The sequence below is a fragment of the Prinia subflava genome, chromosome 4 (assembly GCF_021018805.1).
Source record: "Prinia subflava isolate CZ2003 ecotype Zambia chromosome 4, Cam_Psub_1.2, whole genome shotgun sequence".
Taxonomy (NCBI): domain Eukaryota; kingdom Metazoa; phylum Chordata; class Aves; order Passeriformes; family Cisticolidae; genus Prinia; species Prinia subflava.
The window spans coordinates 2,753,385-2,772,173 of record NC_086250.1 but is presented as its reverse complement, the minus strand read 5'-3'; the positions used below and the strand labels follow the sequence as shown (position 1 = coordinate 2,772,173).

At 39.2% G+C, this 18,789-nt stretch overlaps 2 protein-coding genes across 14 annotated transcripts in view; one reads left to right on the top strand and one right to left on the bottom strand.

Annotated features, from left to right (window-relative positions):
- EPS8 (EGFR pathway substrate 8, signaling adaptor) overlaps positions 1 to 14,513 on the top strand; it is a 127,793-nt gene extending 113,280 nt beyond the window's left edge. For all 13 annotated transcript variants that reach the window (XM_063395169.1, XM_063395164.1, XM_063395167.1 and 10 more), the window contains 4 exons: positions 4,523 to 4,784; positions 8,921 to 9,101; positions 10,248 to 10,377; positions 13,096 to 14,513. In XM_063395169.1, the coding sequence (XP_063251239.1) occupies positions 4,523 to 4,784; positions 8,921 to 9,101; positions 10,248 to 10,377; positions 13,096 to 13,209 (687 nt within the window). In that variant the 3' untranslated portion in view covers positions 13,210 to 14,513. The remainder of the gene's footprint in view (positions 1 to 4,522; positions 4,785 to 8,920; positions 9,102 to 10,247; positions 10,378 to 13,095) is intronic.
- Positions 14,514 to 14,625: 112 nt separating this feature from the next.
- The window catches only part of PTPRO (protein tyrosine phosphatase receptor type O), a 211,244-nt gene continuing 207,080 nt past the window's right edge, over positions 14,626 to 18,789 (bottom strand). The window contains exon 33 of the mRNA XM_063395156.1: positions 14,626 to 18,742. The gene's annotated coding sequence lies outside the window, so the exon portion shown is untranslated. The remainder of the gene's footprint in view (positions 18,743 to 18,789) is intronic.

Here is an 18,789-nt window from a genome sequence, read left to right as displayed (position 1 = left end):
TTTGTCTTCTGGTCAGTTGAATTAGTTCCAGGAAACAGTATTTTTGCTTGTTTGGTACTCTTGTACTTTCAGGAGAGCATTTTGCTGAATTCTTCTATTTTCTACCATTGTTAATTATTGTTTATCAGTTTTCTGGGGTGTTGGTCATTTAATCTGTTTTTTTTAATTGTGAGCCAGCACTGGAATTTCACCATCCTATTATATATGAACATAATGAGTTTCCCAAGCACTCTGATTTCTTAATTAGTAAAAGTATTGCTGGTGAACCTATGAAATAATTCTTCATAGTATTTCCTATTTTCTGTGCACTTTATTAACTTTATTTTAAAGCTCTTGCAAATGAAATTTGAAGAACATAATTAGGATAGAATTGTGTATCTTGGTGGGCCTGTTAATTAATCTCCTGACACCCTTTTGGAGGTGAGACAGTTATATTACCAGTGATGTGTACAAAATCCTTAGACACAGAGTAAATGTTTAATTAGTGCAGTTTGTCCATACTTTTTTTTTTTTTTTTTTAGAAATGGGGACTAATCCTAGCTAATAACAATTCGAATAAGTAAATTCCATCTAAATTTCCTGTAAATTCAGTAAAACCACAATAGCCTGCAAAGACCTGCTTAGGTGGTTTCTAATGGGATTTTAGCAGCTGTTTGCATAGGAAATAAACTCTGGCAAAAGACCCTGCTTGAAATTCTCTCTTCCAGCCTTGGGTACCTCATGGGCCCTTTTGGCTGAAGATGAGAGGTTGGTTCTCTCTTGTCCCTTCAGTGGAGCCCCAGGAAAAGATCCAAACCACAGTTGGATGAAATGTTCAGAAAGAGAACAAACTGAAAGTTCTGTGTCTGTGTTAACCTAACAAGAACATTGCCCAGCTCTAACACTGGGTCTGGTTGTATCCAATGCCTCTTTGTCTGTTTTTCCCATAGTTTGAATATGTATATTCCCTTTTTATGGTGCCAAAATATATTTGAAAATATATTGTTCCCACTCTTTTACACTGATCAAAAATTTGGGTTCATACCATTAGCACTTTTACTCAAACTTACTATTTTGCTTCCATTAAAAATAGATTGAATCATAGTGAATCTTGTTTTTTCACCAGATGCAGCCCATACTATGTTGTAAACAGCTTTGGGACTTTTTTTTTTTCCTGTATAAACAAAATTTTTCTGGCAAGAAATGAGAAAACAAAATTCAGTCCCAATAGGCTTTTATGATATATCCAGATTTTTAATGAGTGTGTGTGGGTATCATCACCATTCCAAACAATTTAAAGCATTTGTTCCAATGTAGGTGAATTGAGGAGTGCAAGTTATTTTTTTAAAAGAGATAAAAATATAAGGAAGAAGGAAAAATAAACCCCAGAATTGTTCATGGTTCTTTTTGCTGTGAGGAAATGTAGTCAGCAGATTGTCCAGGGAGAAGGACTTCTAAAAGGGCATGGAGTGATGGGGGTAATGGCTTTAATCTTTAAGAGGACAGGTTTAGATTGGATTTTGGGAAGAAATTCTTTACTGTGAGGGTGGTGAGGCCCTGGCACAGGTTGCCCAGGGGAGCTTTGGATATCCCATCCCTGGAAATGTTCAAGGACAGGTTGGATGGGTGTTGGAGCAATCTGGGATAGAGGAAGGTGGCCCTGCCCAAGCAGAGGGGCTGGAATTAGATGGAACCATCAGGTCCCTCCCAACCCAGATCCTTCTCTGAGTACAGGTCTGAGACCTTTGTCTCATTTGCTGAGCTAGCCAACATTTCTTCAGCTACAAAAGGAAGCACTTTTCTAATACCTGCTGTGACTTAACTCTTATTTTTCTACAGTTATAAGTGTTCTTTACATTCACCTGATGATCTTCACTCCTCTGGCAGTCTCTTCCTTGGTTTTGTTTTCTATTAAACCTGTTTCTAAGTTTCTGTCTGGTTCTGAAAAGAACTGATTTCTTACATGGCATCACATGTGTATGGTTTGTAGCCAGCACTCTGTTCCCTATTCAAAATAAGGATATTAGAATAAATCACTGTTAGTTTCCTAATGAGTAAGAAGAGGTGATAACTAAGACTGATGTTCCTTTAGTTTAAATTGCTAACGTGTGTGACATTTCAGGAGTGATGTGTGGGACAGTTACTTTTTACCTTTCTAACAATACTATTTGATGTGATTTACTCCATTTTCCTCACAGCAATTACTGGGAGAGCTTTCAGAGGTAACTGAATTACTCTTCTGATATTGAATCTCAAAAATTCCTCTTTTGGACTGTCACCAAATTCATGTCACAGTGCATGCTTGGTTCTTTTCATAGCAATGAATAGAAGTGATGGGATGAGTGTGTGGATGTCCTCAAAAGAACTGGAGTTAAAAACAGAAATGTTAAATGGGATTCAAATATGTAATTGGGTTTTGGGCACTGTTCAGCGAAATGCAAAGTGTATTTTAATGTGGTTGCATTTGTAAATTTAGAGTTTGAGTGACATTTCCAGATTAATTTTTGTTTTCACTACAGCAGGTTGTTTTGATGAGGCTCACGATTGCAGTACAACATGTTTTTGCACCTCCTCCAGTAACATCCATTGAAAGTCACATGTAGTTTTTAGCTTTCTCTTTTTCTGGGTTATGATTGTGCCAATGTGCAGTGGATGTCTTGGTTTGTAACGAATCCTCTCTATCATAAAAAAGTTCAATTTTTTCATTAAGTTTTTTTTAAGAAGGTCAAAACACACATGAAGGAGGTACATTGTGGGGATGACAGTCCCCAACTGGAATCTGTGAACAAGATTAAAAGATGTGACTGTCAGTGGAAATTTTTAGTAGCTGTGAACCCATTGACAAGATTTTGAGTTTATCACAGTACATCTATATATAATAAATTATGATATATTTTCTATACACCTAGTGGGGCACTCTATACCAAAGGGCAAGTTTCATAAATATATTTATTCTGCTTGTTCACTTTTATATAATGGATTTCACTTTCCTTGTCATTTGACAATTAAAAAAGCATTTATTTTCTTAACATTGAATCAGTAAAATACAGAAAAGTCAATCATAATTTTTTTTTAATCTCCCACATTGCTCAAAGCAGTTAAGATGGATGCCTTTGAACAACTAAATGTTGAGATAAAAACAAATGAACAAACAAAAATCTTTAATGGGAGACGTTTTGCAGGGATATATGTTTGATTTAGTAACTGACTATTATGGTTTAAGTGAAAAATCATCCAAGGGAAGTAAAAGTAATTTCTCAGGCTTAATTGATTGGCCGGAGAATCTGACGGGATAAATTTTCTGCTGGTTTAAATTCACTACTTAATGCCTTGTCCATCAGCTGGGCTTTGCTGGGCTTTACTGAGCTGAGGATTCCTGTACAGAGGCATTTGAGGAAAGTTTGATTGTTGTCAGGGCAGTGATCTGCTGCTCAAATTCTAACATATGGCTCCCACAAATATTTGATTTGAAAAACTTGATCCGCTGTAAAACCCTCTGCCTCCAAGGAAATAGGGAAAGGTATTTCAGGAGGGAGCAATGAATCTGGAGAATGCATTCATCTCTCTTCGTACCAAAGTAAGCAGACTTCTCATAACTACGAGATGAGACATCCCTGTTGAGCAAACAAACTTTAATATTGAACTTTTGAGCCATGTTAGTCCAAAATTGTGGAGAGGGAACACGGTTAAACAGTGAGATATGGAGTTTGAACTGCTTGAAGGAAAGGGGTAGCATAGGTGGCTTATGGATTTGTCTGTGTTTATGATTCCTCTGGGAAAATACAGGTGTTCTTCTGCAATTCGTGCCATTCTAAAGGCAAAGAAGAAATTACTTCCCAAGTTATTCTAGAGACACCTGCTAGTTAGTTATTAGCAGCAGGACAATTTACATGCTGTTAAAACATTGCATTAAGTGGGGGAAAAAGAAATAACAGCCCTGTTTCAAGAATTGGGAAATCTGGGGCTTGTTTTTAATCAGATTATTGCCTTGAGATGGCTTGTGATGTAGTGATCATGTCAATAGCTGAAAAGGCATGGATTAATGGATAGGAGGAGCAGGAGCCTCCTAAATGCTGTCTGCAGTTCAAGAAACAATGTGTTATCCTGTCCTCAGTGACATTTATCAATTAAAACATTAGTTGAGTTTAGGATGTGTTCATTTTGAAGGTTGTTTTAAATAACATCTCTAAAATATACATTTTTACACCGATAAAGTTCAACAAGTCAAAAGTTTTGAAAGCTGTTAAAAAGTGCCAGTTAATAGAAGTTTGGGATTTAAAAACAATCTCATTTATAGAATTTATCTGCCTGAAAGAAAGAAATGTGTTTCAGAGGATTTCCTTGCTGTGAGCCTTGTGTCTGGCAGCGAAGGAAATTGGCGCCAAACATTGATGCCAGATCAACTTCTGGCAAAGTTTGGAACCACATCTGGCGAGCAAGACACCTTTGTGGAACAAACGACACCACTTTGGTGCAAAACCTGTGTTTGTCTGATACCTCGTCCAAGTTGTGTTCCCTGACTGAGCCCCTCTGCCTCCTGCAGAAACAGAGGACGGACTACGTGGCGAAGCAACCTGACGCGGCTCCCGCGACGCCCTCACCTCCGCCCACGCCCGCCCCTGTCCCCGTGGCTGTCCCCGTGGCTGTCCCCGTGGCTGTCCCCCTGCCTCCCAGTGCCCCAGCTCCCATCCCAGTGCCCGTGCCCAAGGCTCCGGCCGCCGTCAGCCGCCAGAGCAGCACCTCCAGCGACAGCGGCGGCAGCGTGGCCCGCGACGCCCAGCGGCAGAAGCAGATTCCTGTGGACCGTAAGTTCACCCTAAGGGGCAGGATGAAAAAAGGCTTTCCTCCTGTTTCTAGTGTGTTTGGCTTCATCCTGAAGCCCCTTAAAGTTGTGTTTTAGATGAATCTGAATGGAAAAATTTAGTTGTAGCCTTATGCGTAAAATACGGGTTTGCTATGGATGTGTGTTCTGACCCTCGCTGTAATTAACATAATGGTAATTAGGGAAATACACTTTACACTTGTCCCATCCTAACTCACAGAATGATTAGGTTGGAAGAGACCTTCAAGGTCATCGAGTCCAACCCAGCCCTAACACCTCAACAAACCATGGCACCAGTGCCACATCCAGTCTTTTTTTAAACACATCCAGGGATGGTGAGTCCACCACATCCCTAAGCAGAAAATTCCAGTATTTTATCACCCTTCCAGTAAAAAACCTTTTTTAAAAAAGATTGAAACAAGATATATGTATATGGTATCATATGATATATGATGTATATGGATTGAAAAAGATCCAACCTAAATTTCCCATGTCTGGGGTCTCTAGTCTGTCTGTGGTTTTTAACACCAGAAATGCCCACGCTGATAACGTGGCTAATGCACGTTTTCCACCTGAGCTCACTGCCACATTACAACCTAAAGCACTTTAAAAATCAGTTAAATTGTTTTCACACTTCCATTCATGATCATCCATATTTCTAGGTCATTTGCACTGTTCTGGAACACGTATTCAGAGCTTCAAGAACACTTACATCCTGGCTGATGCACAGGAACCCTGTTGTAATAGTTTTGTAAGTTAGTTTACTTTTAGAGTCCTCTGGGTTGCTCAAAGCAGCAGCAAGTGGCAGCCCGTGGAGCAGACTTTGGTGTCCTTGTCCCAGGAGGACACAGGAACATATTCCACACCTCTATAGATGGAAAAACTTGGTAATGGGCATCCAACAGTGTGTGGCTGTCTTGAGAAATTCTGATTAAGGCCACCTTGTAAATATGCCAGTTGAGGCCTGCTGAGGCTGCTACTCTGTATTGACTGGAAAGCAGGAAGGGTTAGAAAAGCTTGTTTAGTGAGTAATTTCTGTCCTAAATGCGCTTCAGGCAATGTGATTGCTTGGCTTAGAAATAACTGAAACATGTAGGCAAGCATTTGCCACAGCTTTTAAAGTAACAGCTGTAAAAATAACGAGCTTTTTGCAGTTCAGGAGTTGACAGCTTTTTTTATCCGCTGCCTTGCTGCCTCACCTAAGGTCAGAAACTGGCACTGAACATAATCATTTCTGGGGAAGGGCTTCTTTACCCCCTGTCCCCAGTGGATGGGAGGTGTGTCTGTGTGGATAATCCTGTTGGTGGAGTCTGTGGTGACACTGCCTGGTGGAGGACAAGCTCCTGCCCAAGCTCTCAACTCAGGAGAGCTCTGGGAACTTTTCTCTGTATTCACCTAATGGACTGTCTGGAAATTGTAACTGGAGAGCAGCCTGGTTGGAGGAACAGGCTTCAGTGCTGCTTCCCAAAGAGTTTGTTGCTTAAATAAAAGCAGGCAAATAAACAGTTACAAAAGCTGTGGAAAGCGAGGATGAATTTCCCTCACACGCACTAAAATGATAGTTTTATTTCTGTGGAAGGTCTTTGCTGTAGCATGGCTGTGTCCTGGAATCCACCATGGCCTTCTCCGTTCATTCTAGATGGAAAATGAGAAGACCCTTCAGGTCCAGGGTGTGTGTGAGGTGTGAAGAGTTACTGTAGAGGCTGTGGGTGACACAGGAGATCCTGTTCCCTCCTGGAGCTCTCACTCAAGCCTGGTTAATGAGCTTCAGGCACCTCAAAACCCTCCCAGAGCAGGTGCCTCTGCAAAGGTGATGGGAAAGCTGCTGGCCAAGGACCCACTGAACCCTGCAGAGAGCCCTGCAGAACCTGCCCCACACCCAGACACCCTGTTTATTTCTGATAACACATCCAACAACGGGAAGAATCTCTTATCTAACAGCTAAATATTTGTCTCTTGATACAGTCTTGGTCTGGATTAAGCCTAAGTCTTTCAAAATCTGTGTAAATAGAAGGAAGATAGCAATGTTCTGTGTCTCTTCCTGCTTGGGAAAATAGCGGGTGCAGGATTTGATAACACAGCCCAAAGGCTTTCCTGGTATGACCCCTGTCAGATCTGCACAAATCACTGAGCTCATGGCTTGGGGCTTCTGATCCACACTGGGGGAGAGGAGAAAACCCTGCACAATAAGGCCTGAATGCCTCAAATATTATACTAGAGATCCTTTTTCCACTTTCGACCCGAGGCTGTTTTGTAAAAGAAAAAAGGAAATGGTTCAACCAACGTTTTTTCTTCTTTTTGCTGTGGTGATTAAAGAAATAATCCTGGAGGCCTATGTAAAGCTTGTTTTTATTTGTTTAACTGGCTAGAGATATTGATCCCTGGAGAGGTTTTGAGAGAACCCCTGGAGAGGTTTTGAGAGTACATAAAAGGGAAGTAGAGAAAGCAGAAATGTTTCTGTCTTGCAGGGTTTTTTCATATTGAAGTTGTGTTGATTTAATCTGTTCCTATCAGTGTAATGGGAGAAAAGGAGTAGGTTTTGCTTCTGAGTGCATTGAGAGGGTGGTGTAGTTACTGTTTGTGTATCAAAGTGAATAAAGATCACTAAAAATATCTTGGCAAGGAAATCCTGAGAATTTCTGAGATAACTTGAGTTGTTTGTCAGAGGATTTTTATAGTTGTTCCAGTGTTATGGCACAGAGAGTTTACCTGTGCAAAATCAATATCTTCTCTGAGATCAAAAAGTTATTTACACCTTATTGAATTCTCTTTTTGAGAAGTTATCCATAGAAATTTTTGTAGTAATTTGAAACAATTCTCACTGTCGTTATAATTGATCTTGTTGAAATGGCTGAAAATCATTTCAGTTTGTTGCCTGCTAATGAACAGCAACTGAACTAAATGTTTCAGACAAATGGGTTCTGGGGGATAATGAATTCTTACAGTTTTGTTTAAAATGAATAAATAAACAAACAAATCTTGCCCAATCCTTGAGTCCCCGGTGAGAGCAGCTACCCCTTTTTTTTTATTATTCCTTTTTTAATGCAAAGTGTGACAATGTTTCAGCTAAGCAGCCACGCCAGGCTTGGAGTGAATTCAAACTTTTCAAAACCCTGTCAAAAAAATGCAATTGCTACAATAGCTCATTAGATGTAAGCTGCTGTGTATCAGCAGCTGTGAAATTGTTTTGCCTGTGTTTATTTGCACCAAAAAGTTGGACTTTCAACTAAAAAACTGTTTGTGGAAAGAACTACCTTCCCACATGTGAGCCATCTTACAACCTTCCTCATCTTTGTCTTGTTTGCATTTTTAAACCCTCAATTCTGTTTGAAAAAAAAGCAGATTATGACAATTGAATAACCCCCCATTCCCATTTTGTTCTACAGCTTGGGTGCTGTCACACTGACCTGTGCCTCTCTGATTCATCTCTCCTTTCTGGGGTCTTAGTTGAATTCTGTCTGGGGTTTTTAGTTTGTTTATTTTTGCTTTGTTTTGCAAAGAGAGGAGTGGGAATATTGAAATATTCCCTGTGGAAAAAAAAAGAGTAATAATTCAATCAGATCTAATGAATGAGTCTTTAAAGAAAAAAGGAAGTTTACATTTTAAAGATATTTTGCGGTGTAATCAGACTGCAAGAAGACAAAATCAGCCGAAAAGCTTTGGGGAAAACAACGGGAGAGTAAAATGCCCCTTTTCTTGCTTCTTGCTTTACCTGGTGCTTGGAATAACACATACTACCAATAATTTTGGTGTTGATAAGTGATTTTACTTTATCTTTGTAGAGGAGATTTGATTTATAGGCCATGAGAAATTGGCAGGGTGAGCCCACTGCTGTTTGCCTTTCAGCCCAAACACTGGGGAAAAGGAAAAGCACTCTGGACACTGTGCTAGCAGAATTTCTCAGCCAAGGATCCAGTATTTTGTTTATTTTTATTTTGTTTTGCAAAGAGAGGATTTGGAATATTGAAATACTCTGTGGAAAATAAAAAAAAAGGAGTAATAATTCGATCAGATCTAAAAAGAAGTTTACATTTTAAAGTGACATACAAGAAGTGACTTGGCTTTGATAAAGCATCCTTGAGGAGAACTGCTGTGAGCTCTCTCTCTCCCTCTCTCCAGGCAGGAAATCCCAGATGGAGGAGGTGCAGGACGAGCTCGTTCACCGCCTCACCATCGGCAGGAGCGCTGCCCAGAGGAAATTCCACGTGCCCCGGCCCAACATCCCGGTGGTGAATATCACCTACGACTCCTCGCCCGAGGACGTCAAAGCCTGGCTGCAGTCCAAGGGCTTCAACCCCGTGTGAGTGCCAGGGCAAATGCAGAAAAACTGCTGCAATTTTTGTCCTGTCAGGACCTAGGATGAGGACTGACCACCTTGTAAAATCAGGCAGCCTCCTGAAAATCAGCTGCACTCTTAGAAATCTTTAAAATAAATATTTATATTTATATTTATATTTATATTTATATTTATATTTATATTTATATTTATATTTATATTTATATTTATATTTATATTTATATTTATATTTATATTTATATTTATATTATTTAAATTTATATTTATATTTATAGTTATAGTTATAGTTATAGTTATAGTTATTCATATTTATATATTTATATATTTTATATATTTTTATATATTTTTATATATTTTTATGTATGTGTATACGTATATATGTATGTGTATGTGTGTATATATATGTATATATGTGTGTGTATATATGTATAAAATACATACACATATATACAAAATGTATTGGCAGATTATATATGATATTATGTAATACAATGCAATACAATATATCATTATTATAGTTATTATATAATTATTGATTATATAGAATATATTCTATAATATTATATATAATCTATAATGATATCTATATATAATATAGAACATAGAATAGAACATAGAATATATCATATATCATATCATATATATCATATCATATAATGTTATTATAGTTATAATTATAGATTATAGATGTATATAATACTATAATTATAGCTATATATTATAGAATACTTATAATATTTAATTATAATATAATTAATATTTATGTTATAAATTTATTATAAATATACATTATATAATACATGATATGATATATGATGTATGATATATGATATATATTATATGATATTTCTAAAGATCTATGAGCACATTGGCATATATATGTATAGATATATATATATGCCAGTGTATTTTAGATCTATAGAATCTGTATATATATTTTATATAGAGATTCTATATCTAGCCCACACATATAGTGTATATATATTTTAACCTCTAACATACAGTGTACCTATACACCCAACTGGCTTCAGTAGTCCTGCTGCACAAAGTTTGCTCTGAATTTAGCAACGTGTGCTGAGGACAGCCCAGGTGACTCCCTTGGCCAGTGTGGCTCTGCTCACGTCCTGTTTGTCCCCCTGTTGTCCCCAGGACTGTGAACAGCCTCGGGGTGCTGACGGGGGCTCAGCTCTTCTCCCTCAACAAGGAGGAGCTGAGGACTGTCTGCCCAGAAGGGTCCAGAGTCTACAGCCAAATCACGGTACAGAAATCTGCCTTGGAGGTATGGACAGCTCTCCTTACTCACCACTTTGAACCTGCAGCATTGGATAGCTCCTCCTGTGAGGAGGGAGGGTTTTCCTCAGTTCCCATCCCACTGATAAACGTTCTTTTTATCTGAATGATTCAGTATCAATTCATAGGAACAGCATCCTTTGAAATCACCAGGTGAGATCTTCCCCATTTCTAAAGGAGTCCAAAAACATTAGAAATAGCACCCAAGTTTGATATTTTGTGGTGTAATCAGACTGCAAGAAGACAAAATCAGCCAAAAAGTGCTTTGGGGAAAACAATGGGAGAGTAAAATACCTCTTTTCTTGCTTCTTGCTTTACCTGGTTCTTGGACAAACACATACTCCCAATAATTTTGGTGGTGCTAAATGATTTTACTTTATCTTTGTAGAGGAGATTTGATTTATAGACCATGAGAAATTGGTGGGGTGAGCCCACTGCTGTTGGGCTTTCAGCCCAAACACTGGGGAAAAGGGAAAAATCCCTCTGGACACTGTGCTAGCAGAATTTCTCAGCCAAGGATCCAGTATTATGTCTCTCTATTTATTGCTCTGCAGCAGTTTGCTTTAATTAAAGAACTGTTGTCTCTTAAACACTTTAAGCTTGTATCCAGAGCTGTGCTAAGGGCAATCCTTGCCAATTTTAAACCAGTGGAATTGGAGATGCATATACTAATTTATTTTTTCTTCCCTTTTAACTTGCTGTGGCAAGTGGAGAAATGATCTAGATGTGAGATCAACCCAACTGAGAAGTTATATTCTCCACATCCTATTTAGAAGAAAATCTTGAAGAGTTTTAGAATACTTTCTATCCTCTCCTTAAGCTGAGACTGTCTCTTAAATGATTTTGAGCATTAACTACCAGGCATATTTTTAAAGACAGGCTTATGATGATGTATATTTTACACTTTACATGATCACTGTGGCTCAGAGAGCATCATTTTCTAACACTGTCAAAATTGCTTTATTCCCTTCTTCAAGCCTATTTTCCTGTTATAGGGAGGGACAAATATTTCACCTTTACTCTTAGGAATATAAGGCACTGCAGTCCAGAGCAATCCATCATTTCCTAGTGAAGTTATATCTGTATTCTTTATCGTTTTTGCCTGTTAGCCATCTTATTTCAGTGTACTGAGATGCAAGTGGTTTTGCAGTGGAATTTGGGCTGAAATGCTGATTTTGGATCTGAGGGGTCTTTTCCTCTCCATGTTGTTACTCTGCTTTAACCCAGTTAGGCCTCACTCCAAAGGAAACTCAAAAATCCAAACTTGTCCAATAAATGCCCTATAAGAGTTAATTAACAGGTACTTAGGGTCTAACAAGGTCATTGGGGTTTTTTGTTGGGGAAAAGGTAATTGAAACGTTTATTTCTGCCTCGGTTATTTGAGGATGAATTACAGAATTTACACAATTCCTGATGGCTTTAGCCTGTTGTTTGCTGACTTACGTCATCAAAGGAAATTTCTCTCCTTTCTCTCCCTTTAACAGTTTAATATAATGCATTTCAAGCTCATCAGTCATGTTGTCATTGATGTTACTGAAGGCAAATTCTTTCAGCTTGAGCTGCTCAGTTCTTCTCAGGAAAATATTTGTACATGACCTCTGATAAAGTATTTTATTTGGTGTCTGCTGATGGTTTTTCAGGCATGCCTTCAGTAATGGTGCTGCACCTGTTCTGTGTCTGAAACCAAAAAGGCAAGGACAAGATGAACAAAGACAAAGCTGCTCCCTCACTTTCAGAGAGGCACTTCCAGGCCTTGCCCTTCCACTCTGGGAGAGGAGAGCAGTGGTATTTTAAGTAGGAGGAGCACTGTAGTTAATTTAGAAATTTTCTCACTCTTTGTGGCACCAGGTGCTGCATTTTAATGGTTATAATGGGATTAATCTTTATTAAATTTTATTAAATTAATAGGATGCATTTTCAGAGTTCAGAATCAACTGCAGGATTTTCCACTTAACAGTCCTGGAATTCGGTTTATAAATTTCAAAACCAGTTTTTGCTTCCTTATTCAGAGGCTATTTTGGAAGCTGATTTTGAAGTTTTGAAGGTCATGTCATGGCCAGATAGTTTAGTAGCAGATATGGCTCTTGGTTTATAATCCCCTGGTTTTATTCTGAGTCATGCACGCTTTGGGAAGTTCTGCTCTAAGGAATAGGTGTCCTGGCCTTGCTAATAATTTCATTTATGTTGAAAAAGCAATGTTTGCAGCTGGTTCAGCAGACCTGCTTTTCACTCTTTAAAAGGTGAAATAAAGCCTTGTCCTCACAATTCCCTTAGGTCTTGCCTATGCAATCCCACGTGCAAGTGTGAGCTTTGTGTTTCCATAAATCTAAACCCACCAAGGATTTATTGTCAGGTTTTTAATTTCTAAATATTATTGCCTTATTATCTTCAGTGTGGAATGCTGACAAACCCATTGAGCTTTAACTCTGCTTTTATTGAAGCCATATTTTGTGAACCCCCTAAATCTCCAACACTTCCAGGGCCTCACGTGGGAGTTACAGGTGCTCAGCAGTGCTGAAAGGCAACCTTATGCTTTTAATAGTCTGCAGATTTGTTTTTTCCCTTATCTGTATTTAAGAATAGTGTAAATACTTTTCTATTGGAGCTGCCAGGTGAGTTTGTTCAAACAAACGTGTTAACAAAATGCTGGCAGGGGAATTTGAGTACCTGTCAAAGCCACAAGTAAACTCTTCTCTTTTGTTTACAGGCTAACAGTGGTAGTTCAGAACTGCAAGAAATTATGAGAAGACGGCAAGAAAAAATCAGTGCAGCTGCCACAGATTCAGGTGTGGAGTCCTTTGATGAAGGAAGCAGTCACTAAATATATTTCCTCTTTTCTTTATCTCCATTGTCCATAGCATTAAACCATCCAGCTTTGCTTTAGGAAGCAGTGAAGGGGAATGTCTTATTGTATTGTAAAGGTAACTAGCCAACATAAAGAAAATTTACAGTAGGCTCCACAGAGGTACCTGCTGCTGGCTCCTCACCATGAAAAATGAACAGAAATTCAGTGGAGGTTCCTGACAGGTGAAAATATTGGTCCATGATTCATTTACACCCAGAGATGAGTCCTGGCTTTATGGAATTAACATGACGGATAAATTGGAGCGTGTCTTTGCTGGTGATTCATCTGAGGGAAGCTGAGCCAGCAATAAAAAAGCGTTTGAACCCTTCAGTAATAATAATATTCTGAGTCCCATCTCTTGCAGTAGTGAGCAGTTGTGTCTCTTTTGGCTCAGTCTTTCTTGGCTGCAGGATGTTTACTGCAGTTGTCGACTCCAGCACATGTAGAGGAAATGTTTAGGGAATGAACAGCAGCCCAACACAGACTGAATCTTTCCTGCATCACTCCCAAGATGTTTTATTACTAATGATGCTGTTTCTAGAAAAATAATGTTCTATACATTGATTTTATCCGTATTTCACCTGTGATGAACTATAATATTGCACAAGAAGGAGTAACTAGAGAATAGTAACACAACCCAGCTCAATGAGATGAGATCTGCTGTAGCCATGCAACAACTCACAGTACTTTTTTTTTATATAATTGCATTTTTTTTGTCTGTAACTTAACCCATCCAAAGGAACGGTGTATCATCTAGACTTCTCTGTGTGTTGATCCCAGGTATCAGTTTTTCCTCATGCAAAAAAGCCTTTGTAATTTCCTTTATAAATGTAATCTCTTGGAAAAGTGTGTTCCTGAAGGCAAAACAGGGAAAAAAAAAAAGAAAAGAGAAATGTCCCTTGCAGAAAATGTTATTTTTGGAGATGCAATGATTTTTGTCACAAAATGTTCTGTTTTACATGGTCATGTGATTTTATATATAATATATGTATTATATATAATATATAATATCACTTAATTTAGACAAATTTAATCATCTAGTTTGATTAAGTTTCATAGTGCCTTTTTCACATGAATCAGCTTAAAGTCTGCAATAAACATTATTTCTTGTCTGTTAAAATTGTTGTATCTTTGTGGCTACAAAGACAGTACTGAAATAAGAAAGTAACTTTGATTTTTGCCATTAGTTTGCTTTTCCTCTGCATACAAGGGAAAAAAAATCTATTCATTTTTTCACAAATGAAAAATTAAAATCTTAATAAAGGTGTTAGTGCCATTTATTGTAAATGTCCTTGCAAATACTACTTCTGTGTGGTTGGTTGTGTGTCCACATATGTTTTTACATTTTATATATATATTATTTATGCCTGTCTGCACGAAGATGGCCTTATTCAGAAATGGGTCAAGGAGGGAGAAATCCTTAAGTGCAGGAGGAGGAATCTTTAAAAAGGTATTTGAAACTTCTTTTTAAAACTTAGAGTCCCTGTCTTTTCTCTCATGGGAAGGTTGAGATAAATATTAAATTTTTTAAAAATTGTATAAATGAGATGAATAGAAATAGAAATAATATAAATAGAAATATAGATAAATATCTCTGATTCCATAAAATGCATTGTAGTAGTAACCTGCACCTCTACTCCCCTGATAATTACCAAAACAGGATGCCAATATTCATTCTCTCTGCTGGTTTTTATTTCAGCATTTGCTTTTGCTCAGAAGGAGGCAGCACCTTTGGGATGTGCCAGACTTTGTGAAGTTTGGCACTCTGAGGTGTTAAATGGAGAACCCAAATTTCACCTCTGAGAGAAAAAAGGTGGCTTCACCACTTTTTGGGTTTGTTTTTTTTTTAAGCTGGATTTCTGTGCAGCTGATGTTTAGAAAGTTCCAGACAACTCTGAATGTGCTCAGTGTGCTCAGAGGCTTCTTGGGAGATATTTGAGGGGCAAAGAGGAAACCCCTTCCACACACTGCAGGATAAGCAGAATCATCTTGGGGCTTGATTGCTTGGTTTGTGTCCTTTTTTCACAGTTTCTAAATGAATTAATAGCCAGGCACTCATTGGGTTGTATTTACAGGGTAAACTTTGAATTGACCATTACGATTTCTGTGTTACAGTCTGTGAAATCTGAATGGTGTTGAGACAAATATTTCCCTGTTTGCTGCAATTTCCTCGGTGGTTTAAAGCACTGCAGGGAGCTTCACCCTTATGCTGCTGTGCAGTTTTTGAATTTTCATTTTGTTGGCAGTGGTAAGAAATCAAAAGGAGATCTCATTTGGGGTTCCCCAAATAAAAAAAAGTTTTCTTCAAAATATGCCACGGTTTAAATGGAAACAGTAGTAAAATGCAGTGTTTCATTCAAAATGTTTTCTCTAGGATTGGAGCAGTGAGGCTCATTTTTTCAATACTGCTATTTTAGAGGGATATGTCTTTGAGAAGGAAACAAAGCAGTTTTTTAAATGCCAAAATCAGTGCCTTATTAGACATTTGATAAGAGGGAGGAATTTACTGTTTTGCTGCCATCAGTCTGCCTTTTTAACTGGGTGGAGGGCGTTTCAGCAGCCTGTGCTCACTCAGCAGCTCTGTGCTTCCAAAGAACAAACCTTTTAACATCAGTAGTGCCAGCAGAGCTATAGACATGAAGCCCATAATTCAAAAAATCTCTTACCAAACCTGAAGCTCCTGACAGCTTTACAGCTGTGATGACTTGAGAGTTTTATTTTGACAGATGCTGGAAACAATATTAACATGAAGCACAAGTCCAAAACTTTGTTCTTCTGGACTTACACTGAAGGTATGATGAGGTAAAGCTGAAATTATGTCATGGCAATTCAGGCTAAAAGGCTCTGCATGAGTCTGCTGAACCAGAATATCCTCAGACTCATTTATTGCTTTACTCATGTCTTGAATGCTGGGAGAGGAGGTTTCCATTTGGTTTCCATTCCCATTCCACATGTCCACTTACACAATTTTGCACACTGTGTGGGGTAGGAAAAGCTACTGTTCTGATGGAGTTTTCATTGTAATTAAGCAGCTGTTAAAGGAAAAACACACATGTGCTGCTGTGCACGTGGAATGATTTTTGACACGCATTCAAAAACTGTCTAGTAAATTCAGGCTGCTCAGGCAGTGTCCTGATTCTGGCATCTTTGCAGCAGTTTTGTAGCCTGTCACGTTCAGCCCAGCTTCTGTCACAGCCAGCTCGCACTGTGACATTTTGTGGGCACGATGAATAATTAAGAAGTAACCTGCTTACTCTGGTCTGTGATACAGAATAAATACAGGCTCAATGGGCAATGGCCAGCAGGAGGGAGGAGACAGTAGATGAGAAAGAACATTTGTGGGTTCTTTTTTTTCTTCCCCCAGCCAGTTCTCTGGAGGGACACGGACACATTTTCTGAGTAAACATGTAATAAAACTCAGAAATACATTTTTTAAAAAGCATGGAGGGGAGGCAAGGTCTAAATAGTCAAGTGCTCTTTTATAATTCTGCTTTCTGTGCAGTTTAGGCCAGACAACTCTTTGCTGTCCCTGCTGGAATGGCAGCCCTGCAGCTGAGGCACACCAGTGAAAGGAGGGAGGAATGTGGCACCATTGGATCCTTTTTTGTTACCAGCTGGCTCCCTGAGACAGAGCTCTTCCCTTTTGCATCCACCTTGTGCTCGGAGAAACAGCATCCCTGCTCTCGGACTGGGATTAGTGCAAGCAGTGTGAGATGCCTGGAAAGAGAAGGGGGAAATGCTTATCACACCCATTTAGTAACAGAGGCAGGGTCCTGTTTGCTCAGCACCCCTCACAAGGACCTGCTTTAGCTGGGAATTATCTTCAGTCTATGCAGTTGTGCATGACACACATGGGGCAGGTGGAAGGAAGTTTTCCACTGTAACCAACACCATGATGAAAGAGTTACCAGATAGATCCAGTCCTACTTACCTGCCAGTGGAATAACTCTGGAAGGAAAAAGAAACAGGAATATCAGCAGAAGGAGCCTGTCAGGCTCCTGAGAGCAGCTGAGCTCGTGCCCAGCACCCTGCCTGGGGTGAGGGGAATAAAAGGCGTGTGCAGGGGTGTTTGTGTTGTGCTGACAGTGACTCCTCTCTCCACACGTAAGCAATCCAGTGTGTTTACTTCCAGCTCAAGTCTGCTTTGTTTACATTGAGTACCATTGCTGCTAACTTCCAATGAGGTGACACAAAGCAACAGGTTACAAAAATGCCATCAAACATCCATCCTTGACAGCATCTATGTCACAATACACAATGATGTACCGGAATTATACAAAGACCAAAAGAAATAATATAGAGAGAGCTAATTATTTTGACTAGAACTGAAACGGACAGCGAAAAATAAAAGAGCCCCCCGCCCTGCCCCCAAAGGCCCTGCAGGAATCCATACTGACACTTTGGCAGCCTTGCAGCAACAAATTGATAACCAGCCCTTCACATGCCAAAACCTCGTATTCTTAACATTGTCAATTCCTGGTTCAGGAAAAAAATAGTTAAATCTATTAAAGCACTTTTTGTGTGGTTTTTTTTTTTTTCTTTCCACCCCTCCAACCTGAACCAGCTTTGCATTTGTTACACAGGGTTAATAATTACAAAAAATAATGAATGAGTGAGGGGTATAGGCACCATAGACTGCTCAGACAGTTAAATGCTGTAGTAAATATGCTAAGATATCCCAGCTTGAAGCTCGGCTGCCCTGTGATTAGATCCATCCAGAACAAGAGCCTGATCAGTGGCATTACTGAAAAAAGGTCGGCAAAAAGAGCAACCCCTCTGTTTAATTAGTGGCAGCCCAGCCAAGAAGCAAACCCAGGCCTTGTCTCAGCTGCCTGTTCCAGCCTGGGGCTCCAGAGCTGGGAATTCTGTTTGTCAGTCCGTTCCTCGGGTCTTGTGCTCCCCCCAGGCCCCACGAACATCAGTGCTGTAAGGAAACAGTCAAATCCACGGACCCAGCAACCCCCCCTGCCCTCCCAGCCCCTTGTCACCATCTCCAGAGTTCTTCATGTATGTTCATGCCTCGCTATTCACTAATGAGGTATTATTAGATACTAACAATGCCTGCTCTCCTAGGGACAGACCAGTGACACATGAAGAAAGCTCTTCAGTCAACCATTAAAAAAATATTGCACTTACTTTAACCTTAAGCCCAACCTGCACAGAGAAATGAAAAAAAAATTATGAAAGAAATTAACCAAAAGTACCAAACAAAACCCCAACACTCTGGAGCAATCTATCTTATGCACATATAGTGTCTTTTCCTTCATGTTGTTTAGCTGAATTTGGTCCAGTATTTTAAAAAAAATGTCCAGAAATGAAACAGTTCAAAAGACACCACAGGCTCGTTAAGGCTTTGTCTCCCCAGTGCTTCAGAAAGGTAAAAGTTTCTTCCCCTCATTGTCCGTGCACTGCAAAGCAGTGATCTCTGGTGGCACAACACCTGCCCTCCAAACCATCAACAGAAAATAAATCAGAAGCAAGGGAAGATGGGTGTGCTTCATGGTCTCACCTGCAACAGAACAAACAGAACGCTTCAGACAGAAGAAAAGGAAATAA